Raw genomic sequence first — 18,375 nt, 5'->3', positions numbered from 1 at the left:
CAGCGGGAGCTCCTTGGGGTTTGGTGTTTCCAGCACTGTCTGGGCAGGGGACGCTGAGGAGGGCGCGGGTGGCGTTTCGTGAGCTCTGTGCAGAGCGGCCCCCACGCGCAGGACAAGGTGCCGGAGGCCGGTGCACGTTATCAGCACCGAGAGATCAGCTGCCGCGGCTCTGCCGGCTGTGCCGGGCGGGCAATGTGCTGGCACAGCCGTGTCCTGCTCCCGGCTGGGTCAACACCCACTCCTGCTTCTTGCATCAGCCCTGGCAGACACACGAGGAGGGCTCAACACTGTCCTGAGTGTGTCACGGGGGTCGTGCCTATGTCCCCAACTCTCCAGCTGACTTTTTGGCTTTATCTCCACCTTTCAGATTGACAAGTACCTCTACGACATGCGTCTCTCCGAGGAGACCCTCCAGGAGGTGTCGCAGCGCTTTGGGAAGGAGATGGAGAAGGGGCTGGGAGCAGACACCAACCCCACCGCCTCGGTGAAGATGCTGCCCACCTTCGTGAGATCCACCCCCGATGGGACAGGTACCGTGAGACGGGGGACGAGCGGTGGAGAGGTCTTGGAGGTGCCAACATGGGCCAGGAGGGCTGGGGCCACCCGTCCTCGCGGTGCCGCCAAAATCCATGCACACGTGGCCACCTTCACTCCTGGGGTGGCTTCATCCTGCTTCTGCTGAGTGAGGCTTAGCATGGGGACAGGTCTCGTCCTCCCTCTGTGCTGGGACTGGAGGGGCTTCCAGTTCCTACCGGTGGGAGGGAGGGTGGGAACGAGCCCTCGCGTGCCCTTCCTGGCAGGACACGGACGGTCACGGGTCCGGCTCATAGACGTCATTAGCGCGGAGGGGCAGCGGTGCCAGCCAGAGCCACGAGGGCCGTGGAAGGGGACGGGGATCTCCGGACTTGCTTCTCACAATACGGCCTTTCTGCCCGATCTGCAGCACCCTCCCGGCCGGGCACATCCCCGTTTTGGGCTTGAGCTTGCTCCTCAACCCAAAAACCAGCTTGTTTCAGCATCCATATGGGAAATTTTCGCGCGTCTCCTCTCGTAACGTGGTGCTTAGGGAAGGAGCTTTGCTGTGGTCCCTGTGGCGTCGCCCCCTGCCCACTGGTGCGCAGTGGGATGTGGATGCCACCCGGGACCTGCTGGTGCTGGAAGCTGATGGGGGTCCTGGCTGCTGAAGGATGGGGGGACAGGGAGCCCCGAGCAGCCGGAGCTGACCCCAGGATGAGTCCCTGGGCTGGGGGGGTCCCGCTGGCTGGAGCTGCTCAGAGCTGGGGTTGCTCCAGCATTGGCACGTTCACGGGGCTCCCGAGGCAAGGACAAGGTGACGAACTGAAGGTCTGTGCCACCAGCCATTTCTGGGTGCGTGTTTGCTGGTAACATCTCAGCGAGGTCTGGGGGGTGGTGGTGGCACCTCCTGAGTCCCTGGGGAGTCACCGTCGTCACAGAATGTTTTGTGTTGAAGGGACCTCCCCAGCCCCCCAGTGCCCCCCCTGCCATGAGCAGGGACATCTGCACCAGCTCAGGTTGCTCAGAGCCCCATCCAGCCTGGCCTGGGATGTCTCCAGGGATGGTTCATCCACCACCTCTGGGCATTGTGGGCCAGGCTCTCAGCACCCTCAGGGCCAACAATTTCATTATATCCAGCCTCAATCTCCCTCCTTTAGTTTAAAACCATCACCTCTTGTCCTATCACAACAGGCCCTGCTGAAAAGTCTGTCCCCATCTTTCCTATAAGCCCCCTTTAAGTACAGAAGTGTCCCTGCACCCCGAGCCGTCCTACATGCCACGTGCTCGGCCCTCCTGGTGCACGTACACTCAAAAACTGGACCTGGCTGCCTGCCCCGGGATCAAGATTTCAATCTATTTAAATATTTGAGAATATTTTTAATTACAAGGATGGCTGGAATGCCGCTCCTGGCCATGGGAACTATTGCAGCTGGGTGCTGGTGGAGTGTGTCAGAGCTCCCGAGCAGATCGCTCAGCACCCTGACCCGTGTTGGGGAGCAGGTACAATCCCTTTCCTTGACCTTTCAAGAGCGAGCCCTGGCTTCCTTCATCATATCCTCCCCATTCGTGGCTTCTCCAGTGTCCCAGCTGGTATTTCTTGCCTGCAGCAAGCTCAGCACGTGGGGAGAAGCGGCGCGGCAGCATGGAAAATGTTACGCAAAAGGGATGATCACGGGGCTGCAGCTGCCCAGGGCCTGGGGAGCGGGAGGGTTTTGAGCAAGTCATAGATCAGAGAATAGTTTGGGTTAGAAGGGACCTTCAAAGGTCATCTAGTCCAGTGCCAGGTCCTGAGGAGCCGAGAGCCGGGATACAGCGGGATCTGGGCTGTGAGCGGCGTCGCTGTCTGTGCTGTTCTGGGGGGGCTGGAAGGCGGCACGTCGGGGCCATGTGAGGCCAGCCTGAGTGGAGCTCGCTGCCAGCTTGTTGGCACATGGCTTTGTGACGAGACGGTGTGACAACAGAAACTCAATGTCCAGGGGTGCTTCCTCCCTTCTTCTGCTTTTTTTGGAAGCTTCTGGGCACAGTCTGACTTTGGCCGGGCACGTAGTCCTGCTCCCAGCGCTGCTGCGGCAGCTCCGACCCGACCCGGTGCCACAACGGGTTCGAGGGCTCCGCACTGTCCCCCCACAAAACCTCCCTGCCCCTCCTTGCCGTAGCACTGGCTGTCTCTGCTTTTGGATTATATCCCATTTAATGCGCAGCCGGCAGCTCCCCGGGATCCAGGCGGATGAGAAACGCTTATAGAAATACAAGGTCACATCTGTGGGTTGAAGTCAAAACACAGACCCGTCTCCCGACCGCTCCATCCTCCTTGTGGTGGTTTCGCCATTCCCGATGCAGCGTGATAAGAGAATTTCCGCTTTTGAAGTGGGATCTCTCCTAAAAGCAACTTCGCTTGCTTTGCTCAGCTCTGGCTCCAAGCAGACGCCTGCTGTGCTCCAAACAAGCTTTTTCTCAGAGCCCCAGCGCTCCGCCACCGTCCTCCCTGCTCCTTTCCTGGTTGTTCCAGGCTTTGCTGGTGTCACTGCGTTTCCTCCTCCATGTTGACACAAGGATCTCCTGGCACATCCTCCGTTAAGCCCCAGCAGCTGATAGCCGTGGCTGGGGCTTTTCAGGAGGATGCTGCAGGGCTTTGGAGCTCAAATCCTGGAAATTCAAAGGGTGGTTCTGGGCTGGATTTCTTGAAGGGTCTTTGCAACATCCCTCTCTTGGCTGGGGGGCTCAGTTCCTGCCAATAACCAGCTGCTTCTGCAAGAAAACTGGCTCACATGGCCCGTGATTTTGAAAGGCTTTAAAGATGCTGGTTTGATGCCCGCAGCCCCTCACCTGGTGATTGAGTTTGCTCCCCAGCGATGAATCACATTGGGGAACTGCTGCCAGTGCCTCTCGCTGTGGTCAATGTGAGCTGCTCCTTGCTGGACGCAGTTCTGTCCAAAACGAGCCACCAGGTTAATCCCGGATCTTTCATTGCTGCAAACCCACTGCTTCACATCCTAAGCCCCTTTGCTGCTCTCCAGCGCTAATTCGGTGGAGATGCTGATGTGAGCACCAGGGCTTTCACATCCCCGCTTCGGCTGGAATCCGCTGGAGTGGCGGGAAGGAGCCGGGCAGGGCTGGGGATCCGGGACCCGCTGGGGTCTGCGCCGCCCTGGGGAGCGGAGCCTGGACCTGCTCCTGCTTCTTCTCTTCCTCTTATTTTTTATTAAGCCAATTTGACCGAGGATTCCTACAAAATGGGATTGGAAGCCTCGAGGTTGGCGTGAGTGACCTCGGAGATGCCGGGACACGATCCCGCACGCCATGCTCCGGTCCCCCGGCCCCAGCTGAGCTCCTGCTTGCTTTCTCCCAGGGAGCGCAGGCGTTTCTAAAGCCACTAAACACTCACCATTAGGTGGTTTGCTGAGAGCAAACAGACCCTTGAGTCAAAGCTCCATGTTTGCCCTTGCTGTTTGGGCTGTGAGCTGTGTCTCTATCTTATCACATAACGAGGGAGCCCTAATCAAAGGGAGGAACCAGACGTGGTATCAGCTGGCGGAGCCCACCACACAGCTGTATCGCTTCAGTCTGGGAATTTTTTAAGAGAGATTTTGCTGCTTTTTTCCTTCCTGAAAGCTGATCCACCCAGGAATCCACCCCTTGACTTGAGCAGTTGCCACTTGAACCACTTGTCCCTGTTCTGTGGCCGCTGGGCAGTTAGTGACGGGGGCTTTGGGTTGGTAGGTTTGGTCCTGCTGCTCGGTGGCCACAGGTGGTGGGTGGCGGGTCAGGGAAAGCCTGGCAGGGGCGGTTCAGCCAAAATAGCGAGTGTGCAGGACAGGGGACGGTCCTGTTGCCTTTTTTATTTCTGGATATCTGTTCCCCCTGGATTCCCTGCGTTATCTCCAAGGAGCTGAGCAGCCTCTTGGCTCCAGCGTCCTTAGCCCTGGCATATTTATCACCCCTGAGATATTTTTCACGCTTGGCTGGTGAGCAGAACAGCATCTGTGGCTGTGGTACTGCGGCAGGAGTACAGCCTGACCTGTGCTTGGGGCAGAACGCGGTGCCAGCCGTGCCCAGCCAGGCATCGCGTCCCGCTCCAACCGTCCCAGCCCCACGGCGGCCACGCTGGGAACATCGAGACTTTTGCTGAGGGATCCCCTGGTGCATCCGGCTAAAGAGCCGTGGCCAAGGCCGGGCCCTGTGTCTGCAAATGAGCTGCCAAACTGCTTTAAACCAAAGGGTCACGCAGGTGTGATAAGGAAATACCCGTGGTTTGCTGAGAGATCGGACATGCGGGTGCTCCGCTGGCTCCCGCGCTGTTCTCCAGCCGGGTGAGCGCTGGATGGGGCAGCTCTGAGTGTTCAAGGAGGGATGAGTTGCGAAGCTTTGGTGGGGTCTGGGTTTGGTTAGCAGCTCTCGCAGGGGGTGTGTGGTGCTCCCGAGGTGAGGGTTGGTCGGAGCCCACGCAGGGACTCAGCTGAACTTTGGCTTTTCTTAAAATAATGGTGTAGCTGCCTTGGCATCAACTCCTCCTGCCAGCCGGTTGATCTCGGGGTGTAACCTCAGCCAACAGCAGCCGGAGCATCGCGGGCCTGCACAGGGTGATGGGCTGGGAGCCCTGAGATCCCGGACCCCACCTGCCCCGTGTCAACCCCGGGGTGATACCCTGATTCCCTGGGGTGACACCCTGACCCCCCTGGGGTGATACCCTAATCCCCTGGGATGATACCATAGAGCCCCAGGGTGACACCCTGATTCCCTGGGGGGACACCCTGACCCCCCTGGGGTGATACCCTGATCCCCTGGGATGATACCATGGAGCCCTGGGGTGACACCCTGATACCCTGAGGTGATATCCTGACCCCCCCAGGGTGATACCCTGATCCGCTGGGATGATATCCTGACCACCCCAGGGTGATATCCCGACCCTCCAGTGCTCCCCCCGTTCTCCATCCCGAGCGCCAAGGCTGTTGAACTCCGTTCAAGATCTCTCAGCCTGTCTTATTCCTCATCTTCTCATTTCCTCGGAGCACAAGGACAGCTTTTCATAGACCTTTTCAGCCGCAGAGGGATTTTCTAAAGCCGCTCTCGGCCCAGGCTCCGAGTCGGTCACCGTCCGCAGTTCCCTCGCCCCGAGTCCCCGGCGGATCAGCCCCAGGAAAGGCGTCAGGACAGATGGACGCCCCGCGGGCTGGGACCGCGAGCTGCCTTTTCAGCTGGAGTCACTGGAGATGCTGGCTGGCCTGGTGGCGTTTGAATACTAATAAACCACGCTTTTTGTTTCGACTGTAGCCCCTTTGTAAAGGCACCGGCGGGCACAATGCGGTCCCCGGGCGCTGTGATCTGCCTCGGGGAGCCAGCGCAGCACATTTAATGCATTCAGAAATCGAACACTGCTGAGAGAGGGCTTTCCCCCAGCCCTCGCCCCACACTGCTAGGTATTTAAAACAGCCAGCTTGGCGCTTTTCCCGCAGCCTGGGTCTGGGTTGGTCCAAAATGCAGCAAACTGCCTTGGTGCCTGGGACAATAAACACAAAGCGGAGGGGAAACCCGCTGGGCTCTGCCCTCGGGTCCTGGAGGCAGCTGGACCTGGGGCTCCTCTTGGCCAACACCAGCGGAAAAACGCCACTGCTGCTTCTCCGGCTGCCCAGGAAAGGCAACAATGAGCCCCTGAAGGTCTCGCAGGATTTTTTCCCTCCCTGGTTTCCTGCTTACACCCCAATGTTGCCTTCGGCGAGAAGCCACATGCCAGGAGTGCACGGGATTCCTGGGGCAGGGGAGGTTGTACTGGATCGTGCAGCCAAGCCTGAACACAGGTTGGCTTTTCTTTTCCGTGTATCAAGTGTTTTGCCAAACTCTAGTGTTTCACCAGCTGCCTGGAAGGATTTTAACTTGAGAATGAGGAGCTTTCGTGGGCATCCTGTGTCAACAGGGCCGGGAAGGAGTCTGCTGCCTTCTTCTGTTCTTCTGTTTGGGCACGGGCTGGTCTGGGGGGGTGGTGGGGTCTGTCCTTCTGCCAATAGATGCACCCCCAGCTCAGCCACCATCCCCACGCTCCAGCCCAGGGCAACAGGACACGTCCCAAAGGAGCCGCTTTGATTCCCCATCAGCTCTGGGGGTGCCGAGGAGGGGTGGGAAGCGCAGCCACAGCTCTGATAAATAAAACATAATATCTAAAATATAATAATAAAAAAATGTAAAAAAATCATACCTTACCGTCGTATTTGTGAGGTAGCTCGTTACTTCCTCACCAGCTCTGGGCTCTCTGTGTTGGCACCGATGCTGCTGAAAGGGACCCGCAGAGTGATAACAAATGGTGGTTCTTGTCCCCACAGAGGACGGGGATTTCTTGGCGCTGGACCTCGGTGGCACCAACTTCCGCGTGCTGAGGGTCAAGGTGTCGGACAACGGGCTGCAGAAGGTGGAGATGGAGAACCAGATCTACGCCATCCCCGAGGAGCTCATGCGGGGCAGCGGGGTGCAGGTGGGTCCCACCTCCTCCCCATCCCCACCCGCCCGGGCTCCTCCCACCTGCAGAGCTTCCCCCCATGGGAACCCCCATCTGGGGCAGTTCTGCTGCTTTGGGCTGGTAGCGCCTGAGACCTGGAGCTGGGCGATGGGGCTGGAGCAGCTCTGGGCACCCCTTTGCTGCCCTTCCCGGGGGGAATCCCAGAATGTCAGGGGTTGGAAGGGCCCTGGAAAGCTCATCCAGTGCAATCCCCCCATGGAGCAGGAACACCCAGATGAGGTTACACAGGAAGGTGTCCAGGCGGGTTGGAATGTCTGCACAGAACGAGACTCCACAACCCCCTGGGCAGCCTGGGCCAGGCTCTGGCACCCTCACCAGGAACAAGTTTCTTCTCAAATTTAAGTGGAACCTTTTGTGTTCCAGTTTGCACCCATTGCCCCTTGTCCTATCACTGGTTGTCACCAGAAGAGCCTGGCTCCATCCTCCTGACACTCCCCCTTTAGATATCTGTGAACATGAATGAGTCCCCCCTCAGTGTCCTCTTGTCCAGCTCCAGAGCCCCAGCTCCCTCAGCCTTTCCTCACATGGGAGATGCTCCACTCCCTTCAGCATCTTTGTTGCCCTGCGCTGGACTCTCTGCAGCAGTTCCCTGTCCTGCTGGAACTGAGGGGCCACAGCTGGACACAAGATTCCAGGTGTGGTCTCCCCAGGGCAGAGCAGAGGGGCAGGAGAATCTGCCTTCCTGGGGTGATTAGCTCCTGACACTGGGTCTGGTGATGGTGAGGCCCCTGCATGTGATGGGGTGACAGACCCTGGTCCCCCGGGCAGGCTGGGGTGCAGGCTCTGCTCTGGTGCATCACCTCGCCTCATTCTTTGCCTTTTTTTCAGCTCTTCGACCACATCGCCGAGTGCTTGGCCAACTTCATGGAGAAGCTGAAAATCAAAGACAAGAAGCTCCCTCTGGGGTTCACCTTCTCCTTCCCGTGTCACCAGACCAAGCTGGATGAGGTGAGCAAAGGTCTCACGTCCTTCCGAGGATTGGGGTGCAGTGGGACGGGGTGGGCTCTCACCTGTCCCACACTGATTGAGCTTTTGCTTTTAATTAGCAGCATTGAGTTGGGGTAGTGTGTAAGGTCTCGGTGCTGAAGGGAGCGAAGGATGTGCCCTGGGGCTTGCAGGGGTCTGGAAGGTGATATTTAATGTGCCAGTCACTCTGGCACAGACGCCTCCACGAAAAAGCAGCTTATTCCCCTGTGCAGAGAGAGCTGAAGGAGCGCGGCTGCGGCGGGAGCGGCTCCAGCCGCCCGCAGCCAAAGGCAGCCAGACGTGCCGAGCATCACATCCCATCCCCGGCACGCAGCGGCGCAGGGGAGACGCGGGGGGGTCGCCGAGCCCCGGGCGAGCCGGGAACCGAGGGCTGTCAGCTCCGCTCAGCCGCACCGGCTCTGCCGACCGCGCCGGGAGACCAAACATCTCGGCGAGCAGCGCGGCCGGGACACGTGGCCCCGCTCCTGCGCCCGCGGCCGCCGCCGGCTCCCGCTCCTTGCCCTGATCTCACCCGGCGTCCCGGGCAGGGCGGGCAGCTCCATGGCGCGCTGGCCGCTCAGCACGTCCTCCCCGCGTGGGAGCGCGGCGGCGTTTTGGACCAGCGATGGGGCAGGTTGTGCTCTCGTGCCTGAGCGGTTCAGCAGAAGTAATGAGGAAGGGGATTAATGCTTTTCCTTGTGGTAGATGCGGGGACTGTATTAAAAAAACAAACCAAAAACAAACCAACAAAGACACTGGGAGAGGAAGCATCTCTCCCCAGTGACCTTGTCTGCTTCTCTCCGTGCCTCAGTTTCCCCATCTGAGTGTTTGCCTCTCTAAGGCTGGAGATTTCAATGCAATCGAGTCCTTTCCCTTCCCTCAAGTCTCAGCGCAGCCTTTGTGCGGGTGGCTGCGATGGCCCTGGTGCCTCTGGCCACAGGGACGGTCAGACCCCCACCCCTTCGGGCCGGCTCAGGGAGCTCCCGTACACCTGTGAGCAGCTTTTGCTTCAGGGCTCCATAAAACGAGCCATGGGAATCGTGTTCCTTCCTGCCGGTGGGAGCAACGAGCAGCTCGCCTGCTATTTCGTGGCCATAAACTTTATCTGCACAGAGGTGCGGAAATAATTGCTGCTCTTGCTGATAACAGGAGGGACTCACGGCCGTGCTGTGTGTCCCTCCAGCCCTCGCCGTGCACGGGGAGCGCGCTGGGCAGGGGGAACACCTGTGGGTCCCTCCTCCTACATCCCTTCTGGCTTTTTCTCCATAGAGCATCCTCGTTACGTGGACAAAAGGATTCAAATGCAGCAGCGTGGAGGGGAAAGACGTGGTGTCAATGCTGCGCAAGTCCATCAAGAAAAGAGGGGTAAGAGGTTGGGCAGGACTGGGGTGGCGGGACGGGGGCACACGGTTCCCTGGCACAGGGACTGTGACAGCAGGAGATGTTTTGGTCTGTTTTGGCCGCACTGACTCCATTTTTCTTCTCTCCACCATCTCAGGATTTCGACATTGACATCGTGGCCGTGGTCAATGACACCGTCGGGACCATGATGACCTGCGGTTACGACGATCATAACTGTGAAGTTGGCCTCATTGTGGGTGAGTTGCGGCAAGGAGGGAGAATTGGGATTGATTTGTGCATCAGCTCCAGGAGGAGATCACATTTCTTGCAGTTTTCAGGGTCTTTTTTGGGGAAAAAGAAAGGGGAAGCAATGTTAGGAAACCAGCATTGCTCAATGTTTGTTTTCTTCCGCCTTCACTTTCTGTGTTGCATTTGGCCGTTGCTAATTATGGGGGATAGGGGAAGGCAGGATCCTCTCTCACTCCATCCCTGTGCCTGTTTCAGGTACCGGTACCAACGCCTGTTACATGGAGGAGATGCGCCACATCGACCTGGTGGAAGGGGACGAAGGCCGCATGTGCATCAACATGGAGTGGGGGGCGTTCGGTGACGACGGCGCGCTCAACGACATCCGCACCGAGTTCGACCGCGAGATAGACATGGGCTCGCTCAACCCTGGCAAACAATTGTAAGCGGATTCTTGGCTTCGGCTCAGGCTCGGGGTTTGCTCTGCATTGTCCGTCCTCCCGTTGCGCTGGCGGTGGCGGCACCGCAGAGGTCATCCTAGTTAACTAGGTCACCGCGTCCTCCGCTGTGCCAGCTACGCCGATGCACACAGGGGCTGTATCCCAAATTTGGGGTGATGCGCCCAACTGAACCACTCAACACCCGCTTCCTCTGAGCCTTTCGCTCCAATGTTTTGGGTTCGGTTTCTTGCCAGCCCAGGCAAACGCCACCACCTCACATCCACATCCAAGTCATGTGGATTTCCCATTCCCTGGGTGGCTTCAGGTAGCACAGGTGGGATTTGGGGGGTTCTCTGCAAACTGACAGACCCCCCTCAGGTAGCCACAAGTTCTCCTTGCAGGCTGACGGTTGTGTCAGCGTGGTTTATTTTCTCAGTGAAGGGATAAGCTGCTCTGGAAGCAGATTACCTGGATTGCCTTTGCCCATGGAAGGCTGCTGAGTGTTGTTCACACCAACCCGCCGCCATCTCACGGCACATGCAGCCGAACAAACGTGTCTTGTGCTTTCCCCTGGGGCAGGTTTGAGAAGATGATCAGCGGGATGTACATGGGAGAGCTGGTCAGGCTCATCCTGGTGAAGATGGCCAAGGAAGGGCTCCTGTTTGGAGGAAGGCTCACCCCAGATCTGCTCACTACTGGCCACTTTGAGACCAGATACGTCTCTGCTATTGAGAAGTAAGTAGGATCTGGGTGGTTTCCTGTAGTTCTAGCACATCTCCTGACATCTGTACTGGTGGAAAACAGCACCCATCGCAGAGCTATACACAGACCATCATGAGCCAGCACTGGGCCCTTGTGGCCAGGAAGCCAATGGGACCTGGGGTGGGTTAGAAGGGGGTGGTCAGTAGGTCAGAGAGGTTCTCCTGCCCCTCTGCTCTGCCCTGGGGAGACCACACCTGGAATCTTGTGTCCAGTTGTGGCCCCTCAGTTCCAGCAGGACAGGGAACTGCTGCAGAGAGTCCAGCGCAGGGCAACAAAGATGCTGAAGGGAGTGGAGCATCTCCCGGGTGAGGAAAGGCTGAGGGAGCTGGGGCTCTGGAGCTGGACGAGAGGACACTGAGGGGGGACTCATTCATGTTTCCAGATATCTAAAGGGGAGTGTCAGGAGGATGGAGCCAGGCTCTTCTGGTGACACCAGTGATAGGACAAGGGGCAATGGGTTCAAACTGGAACACAAAAGGTTCCACTTAAATTGAGAAGAAACTTGTTCGTGGTGAGGGTGGCAGAGCCTGGCCCAGGCTGCCCAGGGGGGTTGTGGAGTCTCCTTCTGTGCAGACATTCCAACCCGCCTGGACACCTTCCTGTGTAACCTCATCTGGGTGTTCCTGCTCCATGGGGGGATTGCACTGGATGAGCTTTCCAGGTCCCTTCCAAACCCCTGACATTCTGGGATTCTGTGATTCTGTGATTCTGTGAGTCTTCATATGGCAACAGCTGGATTTCCAGGCAGGAATCCTTATTTCTTCTTCGATGTGCAGGGAGAAGGAAGGGCTGCAGAAAGCCCATGAGATCCTCAGCAAGCTGGGCCTGGAGCCGTCTCATGAAGACTGTGTGGCCACCCACCGCATCTGCCAGATCGTGTCCACCCGCTCGGCCAGCCTGTGCGGGGCCACCCTGGCAGCCGTGCTGCGGCGCATCAAGGAGAACAAGGGGCTGGACCGGCTGCGCTCCACGGTCGGCGTGGATGGCTCCGTCTACAAGAAGCATCCCCAGTAAGTCCGTGGAGAAAAGGTGGGGGGAGAGAGCACAGATCCATTCCTACCAGCAGCGGATAAAGCTTGGCTCAAGGAAAGCACCTCCAGATAGTGATAGGACAAGGGGAGATGGCCTCAGGTTGCACCGGGGGAGGTTTAGACTGGATATTAGGAAAACTTTCTTCTTGGAAAGGGCTGTCTGAGGTTCAACAGGCCAAGTGCCGGGTCCTGCGCTTGGGCCACAACAACCCCATGAACGCTGCAGCTGGGGAAGAGCGGCTGGAAAGGCCCTGGGGGTGTTGGTGCCAGCGGCTGAACATGAGCCAGCGTGTGCCCAGGTGGCCAAGAGGCCACCAGCATCCTGGCTGGTACCAGCGCTGTGTGGCCAGCAGGCCCAGGGCAGCGACCGTCCCTGTGCTGGGACCTGGGGAGGAGAAACCTCCAATCCTGGGGGCAGTTCTGGGCCCCTCAGCTCAGGGCTCAAAATGGCGGCACCAAAATCACCTCAGGGCTCAAAATGGCGGCACCAAAATCACCTCAGCACACAAAATGGCGGCCCCAGGGGTGGCGGGATCACCTCATGAAAGCCCTTGAGGTGCTGGAGCGAGTGGAGAGAAGGGAACGGAGCTGGTGAGGGGCTGGAGCACAATGTGATGGAGACTGAGGGACCTGGGGGTTCAGCTGGAGAACAGGAGCTGAGGGGAGACCTTCTGATCTCTGACCTGCCTGAAAGGAGCTTGGAGCCAGGGGGGTCGGGCTCTGCTCCCCAGGAACAAGCGCCAGGAGCAGAGGAAACGGCCTCAAGTTGCCCAGGGGAGGTTGAGGTTGGATGTGGGAACAATTTCTTCCCCAAAGGGCTGTGGGGCATTGGAACAGGCTGCCCAGGGCAGTGCTGGAGTCACCAGCCCTGGAGGGGTTCAAAAGGTGTTTAGACGAGGTTCTCAGGGACACGAGTTAGTGCCAGAGCTGGGTTATGGTTGGACTCATTTTGAGGGTCTCTTCCCACTGAAATGGTTCTATGACTATAAATATCCCCCTGGGCACCTCCGTTTGGATCCCAAAGGGTCCCAGCCCCATCACGTACTCAACTCCTCTTTCCTCCTCCGTAGCTTCGCCCGGCGTCTCCACAAGACCGTGCGGAAGCTGCTGCCGGACTGCGAGATCCGTTTCGTGCGGTCGGAGGACGGAAGCGGCAAAGGGGCGGCCATGGTGACGGCGGTGGCATACAGACTGGCCGCCCAGCACCAGGCACGGCAGCAGATCTTGGAAGCGCTGAAGCTGAGCCACGAGCAGCTCCTGGAGGTGAAGCAAAGGATGAGGACGGAGATGGAGAAGGGGCTGGGCAAGGAGACGCACGCAGAGGCGACGGTGAAGATGCTGCCCACCTACGTGTGCTCAACCCCGGACGGGACAGGTGAGGTACCGGGTGGATCAGCCCACGTGTGTCTTGCCCAGCATCGCTGCTCCCAGCACCTGCACCACACAGGGAAGGGCTGGGACCTTTCCCATGGCCAGTTCCCTGTTTGTGGTGGGAGTGGCGCAAAGCTCTTGAACCTCCAGTACGATACTGGGAAAAGCGGCTGAGCCTCCGGGACGTTCTGCACTTGACTTAACACAAAGCCTGGCTTTCACTGTGGTTTTCGCCACCACGATTGTCCTGGGTTGTGCTCCAGGTTCTGTCGGTGGCTTGGGTGTGTTCCTGCCCCTCGGCTTGACTCCCTGTGATCTCCCGAGGCTGGAGCAGCCTCCCCATTGCCCGCACCCGCTGCTCCCGCACGCCTCCTGCTTTCTGCTCCTGTCCCGGGAACACGGTAGATTCAGATCAGCTTTGCGCCACGTTCGTGACACCCCACGTCAAGATTTCTCTCCTAACGATTTTCTCTCGGCTTTCAGAAAAGGGAGATTTCCTCGCCCTGGACCTGGGAGGTACCAATTTCCGTGTGCTGCTGGTGCGCGTGAGGAACGGGATGCGGCGCGGCGTGGAGATGCACAACAAGATCTACTCCATCCCGGTGGAGATCATGCAGGGGACGGGGGAGGAGGTGAGGACGGGCAGCTGGAGGTGGGAAACTGAGGCACGGCCCCCGGGGCGGCAGCAGACGTGGGTGCTGGGTGTCCACGGGAGCTGCTTTTCCTTGCTCTGCTCTTGTACAGCACCAGGAGGGTGGAGAAGGCTGGTGCTCTCCTGCTTTTAGAGCAGCGAGTTCTGCCCAAGGCGCTGGAGTTGGAAATGCACTTTAGGAAGCGTGAAACTGGTTTTTAGGTTAGAAATCATGTCATTCCCAGACATCACTGAGCCTCCCCGAATCCCACACACTCCACAGGGGCAGACAAGCACCATCCCCATTTCCCAGGTAGCAAAACCACAACACAAGCAGTAAGAGGCATCTCCAGAGCCTTATTTGCAGATGGAAAGAGTTTTGCAAACCACTCCGGGCGGTGCTCAGGGATTGGGAGTGTTTCTAGCAGACGGGCTCTGGGGACACCTTGCAAAGGGACCAGGTTCCCGTGTCACCCATGGGCAGCTGGTCGCCTCCCGCTGGCCCCTCCGTCCCTACTGGGTCTTAGAGGTGTCACGGTGACGTGACCGTGTTGTTGGTGGGGAAGAGAAGCTGTTTTGGGCTCACTCACCTCCCACAGCGTCCTGGTCTGTTCAAACCCTATTGGGGATAGAGTGCACTATTGGCAAGTTTGCTGGTGACACCAAGCTGGGAGGAGTGGTGACACTGGAGGCTGTGCTGCCATCAGAGACCTGGACAGGCTGGAGAGCTGGGTGGGGAAACATTTAATGAAATAGAACAAGGGCAAGTGTAGAGTCTTGAATCTGGGCAGGAACAACCCCAGGTTCCAGTATAAGTTGGGGAATGACCTATTAGAGAGCAGCGTAGGGGAAAGGGACCTGGGGGTCCTGGGGACAGCAGGGTGACCATGAGCCAGCACTGGGCCCTTGTGGCCAGGAAGCCAATGGGACCTGGGGTGGGTTAGAAGGGGGTGGTCAGTAGGTCAGAGAGGTTCTCCTGCCCCTCTGCTCTGCCCTGGGGAGACCACACCTGGAATCTTGTGTCCAGTTGTGGCCCCTCAGTTCCAGCAGGACAGGGAACTGCTGGAGAGAGTCCAGCGCAGGGCAACAAAGATGCTGAAGGGAGTGGAGCATCTCCCGGGTGAGGAAAGGCTGAGGGAGCTGGGGCTCTGGAGCTGGACAAGAGGACACTGAGGGGGGACTCATTCATGGTTACAGATATCTAAAGGGGAGTGTCAGGAGGATGGAGCCAGGCTCTTCTGGTGACAACCAGTGATAGGACAAGGGGCAATGGGTTCAAACTGGAACACAAAAGGTTCCACTTAAATTGAGAAGAAACTTGTTCCCGGTGAGGGTGGCAGAGCCTGGCCCAGGCTGCCCAGGGGGGTTGTGGAGTCTCCTTCTGTGCAGACATTCCAACCCGCCTGGACACTTTCCTGTGTAACCTCATCTGGGTGTTCCTGCTCCATGGGGGGATTGCACTGGATGAGCTTTCCAGGTCCCCTCCAGCCCCTGACATCCTGGGATTCTGTGATTCTGTGGCTTTGGAAATGGATCGAGCACCCCAGTGGGTCGGGTGGGCTGGCAGCCAGCTCAGCATCTTGCTGCGATGGTAACTTCTCCCATGGGCTTTGCACACCCAGCTCTTTGACCACATCGTCCACTGCATCTCCGACTTCCTGGAATACATGGGGATGAAGGGCGTATCGCTCCCGCTCGGATTCACCTTCTCCTTCCCGTGCCAGCAGACCAACCTGGACGAGGTAACCCCGGCCCACGTGGCAGCGCGTGTGTGGTCGTGTCGAGGTTTGATAGCAGGGTGACAATAAAACCGTGGCTGTTGTATTGTTAAACCCCTCTGCCCGCCTCTTCCCCCTTTAGCCCCTTGCTCTCCCCCCTTACAGCCATAAGGAAAAGGGACGAGATCCTCATGATCTCCCACTTTTACATGAGTATCACGTGAATGGGATGGGATACTTAGTTGGTCAGTTTTTGTCACCTGTTTCAGTTCACTGCTCTCGTGAGATGTGCATCTATTCTTATCAATGATCTCACATTCCATTATTATGTTCACCAAAACATGTATCTAGCTTTTCAGGAAAATGCAGCTCATATGAAGCTTTAGCTGATGGGCAAATTCACTAAAAGAGAGACTTGTTTTTAACAAAACCAGGGCTGGCTGAAAAGCCAAAACACGCTGGAAACGCAACGTACCAGCAGCAGTGACCATGGGGCAGGTCAGACAGAGCCCCAGAGAGGGGGATCAGGAGCTCGGAGCTGCTGGTGCTTCTGCACCAAAGCAAACGCAGATCCCTCGAGCTGCGGGGTGTCTGACCCCCGAGCCGGGGGACGGGGTGGCCGTGCCTCCCACCCAGCACCCCGGGGACTCACCGGGGGGCGTTTCCACACCAGGGGATCCTCCTGAAGTGGACAAAAGGTTTCAAGGCGACTGGCTGCGAAGGAGAAGATGTGGTGAACCTGCTGAAGGAGGCGATTCACAGGAGGGAGGTGAGTGTCCGTGGAGCGGGGAGAAGCCGGCTGCTTGCTCCCGCATCCCGGCTGGCTTGGGCATCTTTAATTGGCCTGTAAAGCAAATTAATGGGCTGAGCACAGGGCTAATGAGTGTCTGAGTTTTAACAACTACCCTTAGTCATGGCTGGAGGTTGGATTTTCAGCCCCCGGAGCTAAGCGCTGGCTCCTGGCCATGGCTGGGGCAGACTTGGCTCACCGTGAGTTCGGGAGACACCGCGGTGCGGCCCACCCAGAGCTCCGGCTGTTTGTGGAGGGCTGGCCCAGCTCCTTGCGCTCGGGTCTTGCTGGAGGAGTCTTGAGGTCCGAGCGTCCACCTGCAGACACGAGGGGCTGCAGGAGCTCCTGGGGCCGGGAGGTTTCGGGTGCTCAGCAGGCGGGTCCTTTCCCAGCAGTGGGAGTGGATGGGCAGCCTGTGTCCCCCAGCGGTAACCCCTGCAACCCCATCCCTGTGGGCCCCCAGTTCCAGCAGGACAGGGAACTGCTGCAGAGAGTCCAGCGCAGGGCAACAAAGATGCTGAAGGGAGTGGAGCATCTCCCGGGTGAGGAAAGGCTGAGGGAGCTGGGGCTCTGGAGCTGGACAAGAGGACACTGAGGGGGGACTCATTCATGTTTCCAGATATCGAAAGGGGCAGTGTCAGGAGGATGGAGCCAGGCTCTTCTGGTGACAACCAGTGATAGGACAAGGGGTGATGGGTTCAAACTGGAACACAAGAGGTTCCACTTAAATATGAGAAGAAACTTGTTCCTGGTGAGGGTGTCAGAGCCTGGCCCAGGCTGCCCAGGGGGGTTGTGGAGTCTCCTTCTGTGCAGACATTCCAACCCGCCTGGACACCTTCCTGTGTAACCTCATCTGGGTGTTCCTGCTCCATGGGGGGATTGCACTGGATGAGCTTTCCACGTCCCTTCAACCCCTGACATTCTGTGATCCCTCTGCAGGAATTCGACCTGGATGTGGTCGCGGTGGTGAATGACACGGTTGGCACCATGATGACCTGTGGGTACGAAGATCCGTATTGCGAAGTTGGGCTGATAGTCGGTGAGGACTGACGCTTTCTTACAGAACTCCTCTGCCCATGGTCCCAAACCTGCCCCCGCGGGCTGCCCAACGTGTCCCAGGGCTTTTCTCTTGCGTTCGCGCCTTTTCCAACAGCCCCTTTGAAAGCTGCTTCTCTCTCTGCAGGCACAGGCAGCAACGCCTGTTACATGGAGGAGATGAGGAACGTGGAGCTGGTGGAAGGGGAGGAGGGCAGGATGTGTGTCAATATGGAGTGGGGGGCGTTTGGTGACAACGGGTGCTTGGATGACATACGGACAGAGTTTGACATGGCAGTGGATGAGCTGTCTCTCAACCCTGGGAAGCAAAGGTGCGTGGTGGCTTTGTGGGGCTGGGGGGGCCTCCGATGAGGCTGGGTGTCCAGGAACAGGTCAGCGCTGCCCCACTTGGTGGATCATCAGGGGACAAGTCTGGCTTTGCGACACACCGATGTGTCCCTTGTCCCCCTGCGCTGCTGGGCTTGGTCCAGGGGGTTGTGTCAATGGCATCTGGCAGAGCTGGGGGCCCGATCCAGACCCAGCGTCCCTTCGTATCCTGATGTCCAGCCTTGCCTGACCTTCCCAGGTTTGAGAAGATGATCAGCGGGATGTACCTGGGGGAGATCGTCCGGAACATCCTGATGGATTTCACCAAGCGAGGGCTGCTCTTCCGCGGACGCATCTCAGAGAGGCTGAAGACCAGAGGGATCTTTGAGACCAAGTTCCTGTCCCAGATAGAAAGGTGAGGCCCAACAGGCTCTGTCCTTACAGCTGCAGAACGGGGCAGAGCTGTCATTTGGGGGACAGTGTTCCCAGGGCTTGTGGAAGCCCCAGGATGGGGCCAGGACGGCATAGGGTGCTGGAATGCAGATAAATCAACAAGATCTGTGTGGTGTTGAGAGACAAGCAAACTGGGGTTGGCAACACAGGCGCCTCTTTATCCTCTGCCTGGGACAGAGAAGGTTCAATAACCATCATGCTCCGAGTCAGTGGCTTTGTTCTGAGATAACCCCATCGATC

The 18,375-nt window shown here is 58.2% G+C and overlaps 1 protein-coding gene across 1 annotated transcript in view; it reads left to right on the top strand.

Annotated features, from left to right (window-relative positions):
* Positions 1-18,375, top strand: part of LOC308050306 (hexokinase-2) — a gene marked incomplete at its 3' end in the record, with an annotated part of 28,182 nt that overhangs the window by 8,221 nt on the left and 1,586 nt on the right. Inside the window, exons 2-16 of the mRNA XM_080360351.1 lie at positions 368-530; positions 6,831-6,979; positions 7,853-7,972; positions 9,260-9,355; positions 9,489-9,588; positions 9,836-10,019; positions 10,597-10,752; positions 11,556-11,789; positions 12,881-13,185; positions 13,665-13,813; positions 15,435-15,554; positions 16,204-16,299; positions 17,260-17,359; positions 17,504-17,687; positions 17,942-18,097. Coding sequence (XP_080216477.1) covers positions 368-530; positions 6,831-6,979; positions 7,853-7,972; positions 9,260-9,355; positions 9,489-9,588; positions 9,836-10,019; positions 10,597-10,752; positions 11,556-11,789; positions 12,881-13,185; positions 13,665-13,813; positions 15,435-15,554; positions 16,204-16,299; positions 17,260-17,359; positions 17,504-17,687; positions 17,942-18,097 — 2,312 coding nt within the window. The remainder of the gene's footprint in view (positions 1-367; positions 531-6,830; positions 6,980-7,852; positions 7,973-9,259; positions 9,356-9,488; positions 9,589-9,835; positions 10,020-10,596; positions 10,753-11,555; positions 11,790-12,880; positions 13,186-13,664; positions 13,814-15,434; positions 15,555-16,203; positions 16,300-17,259; positions 17,360-17,503; positions 17,688-17,941; positions 18,098-18,375) is intronic.

This window comes from Nesoenas mayeri, assembly GCF_963082525.1.
Source record: "Nesoenas mayeri genome assembly, chromosome: 27".
Taxonomy (NCBI): domain Eukaryota; kingdom Metazoa; phylum Chordata; class Aves; order Columbiformes; family Columbidae; genus Nesoenas; species Nesoenas mayeri.
Note: the sequence above shows the minus strand (reverse complement) of the source record. Positions and strands in the feature narration are given on the sequence as shown.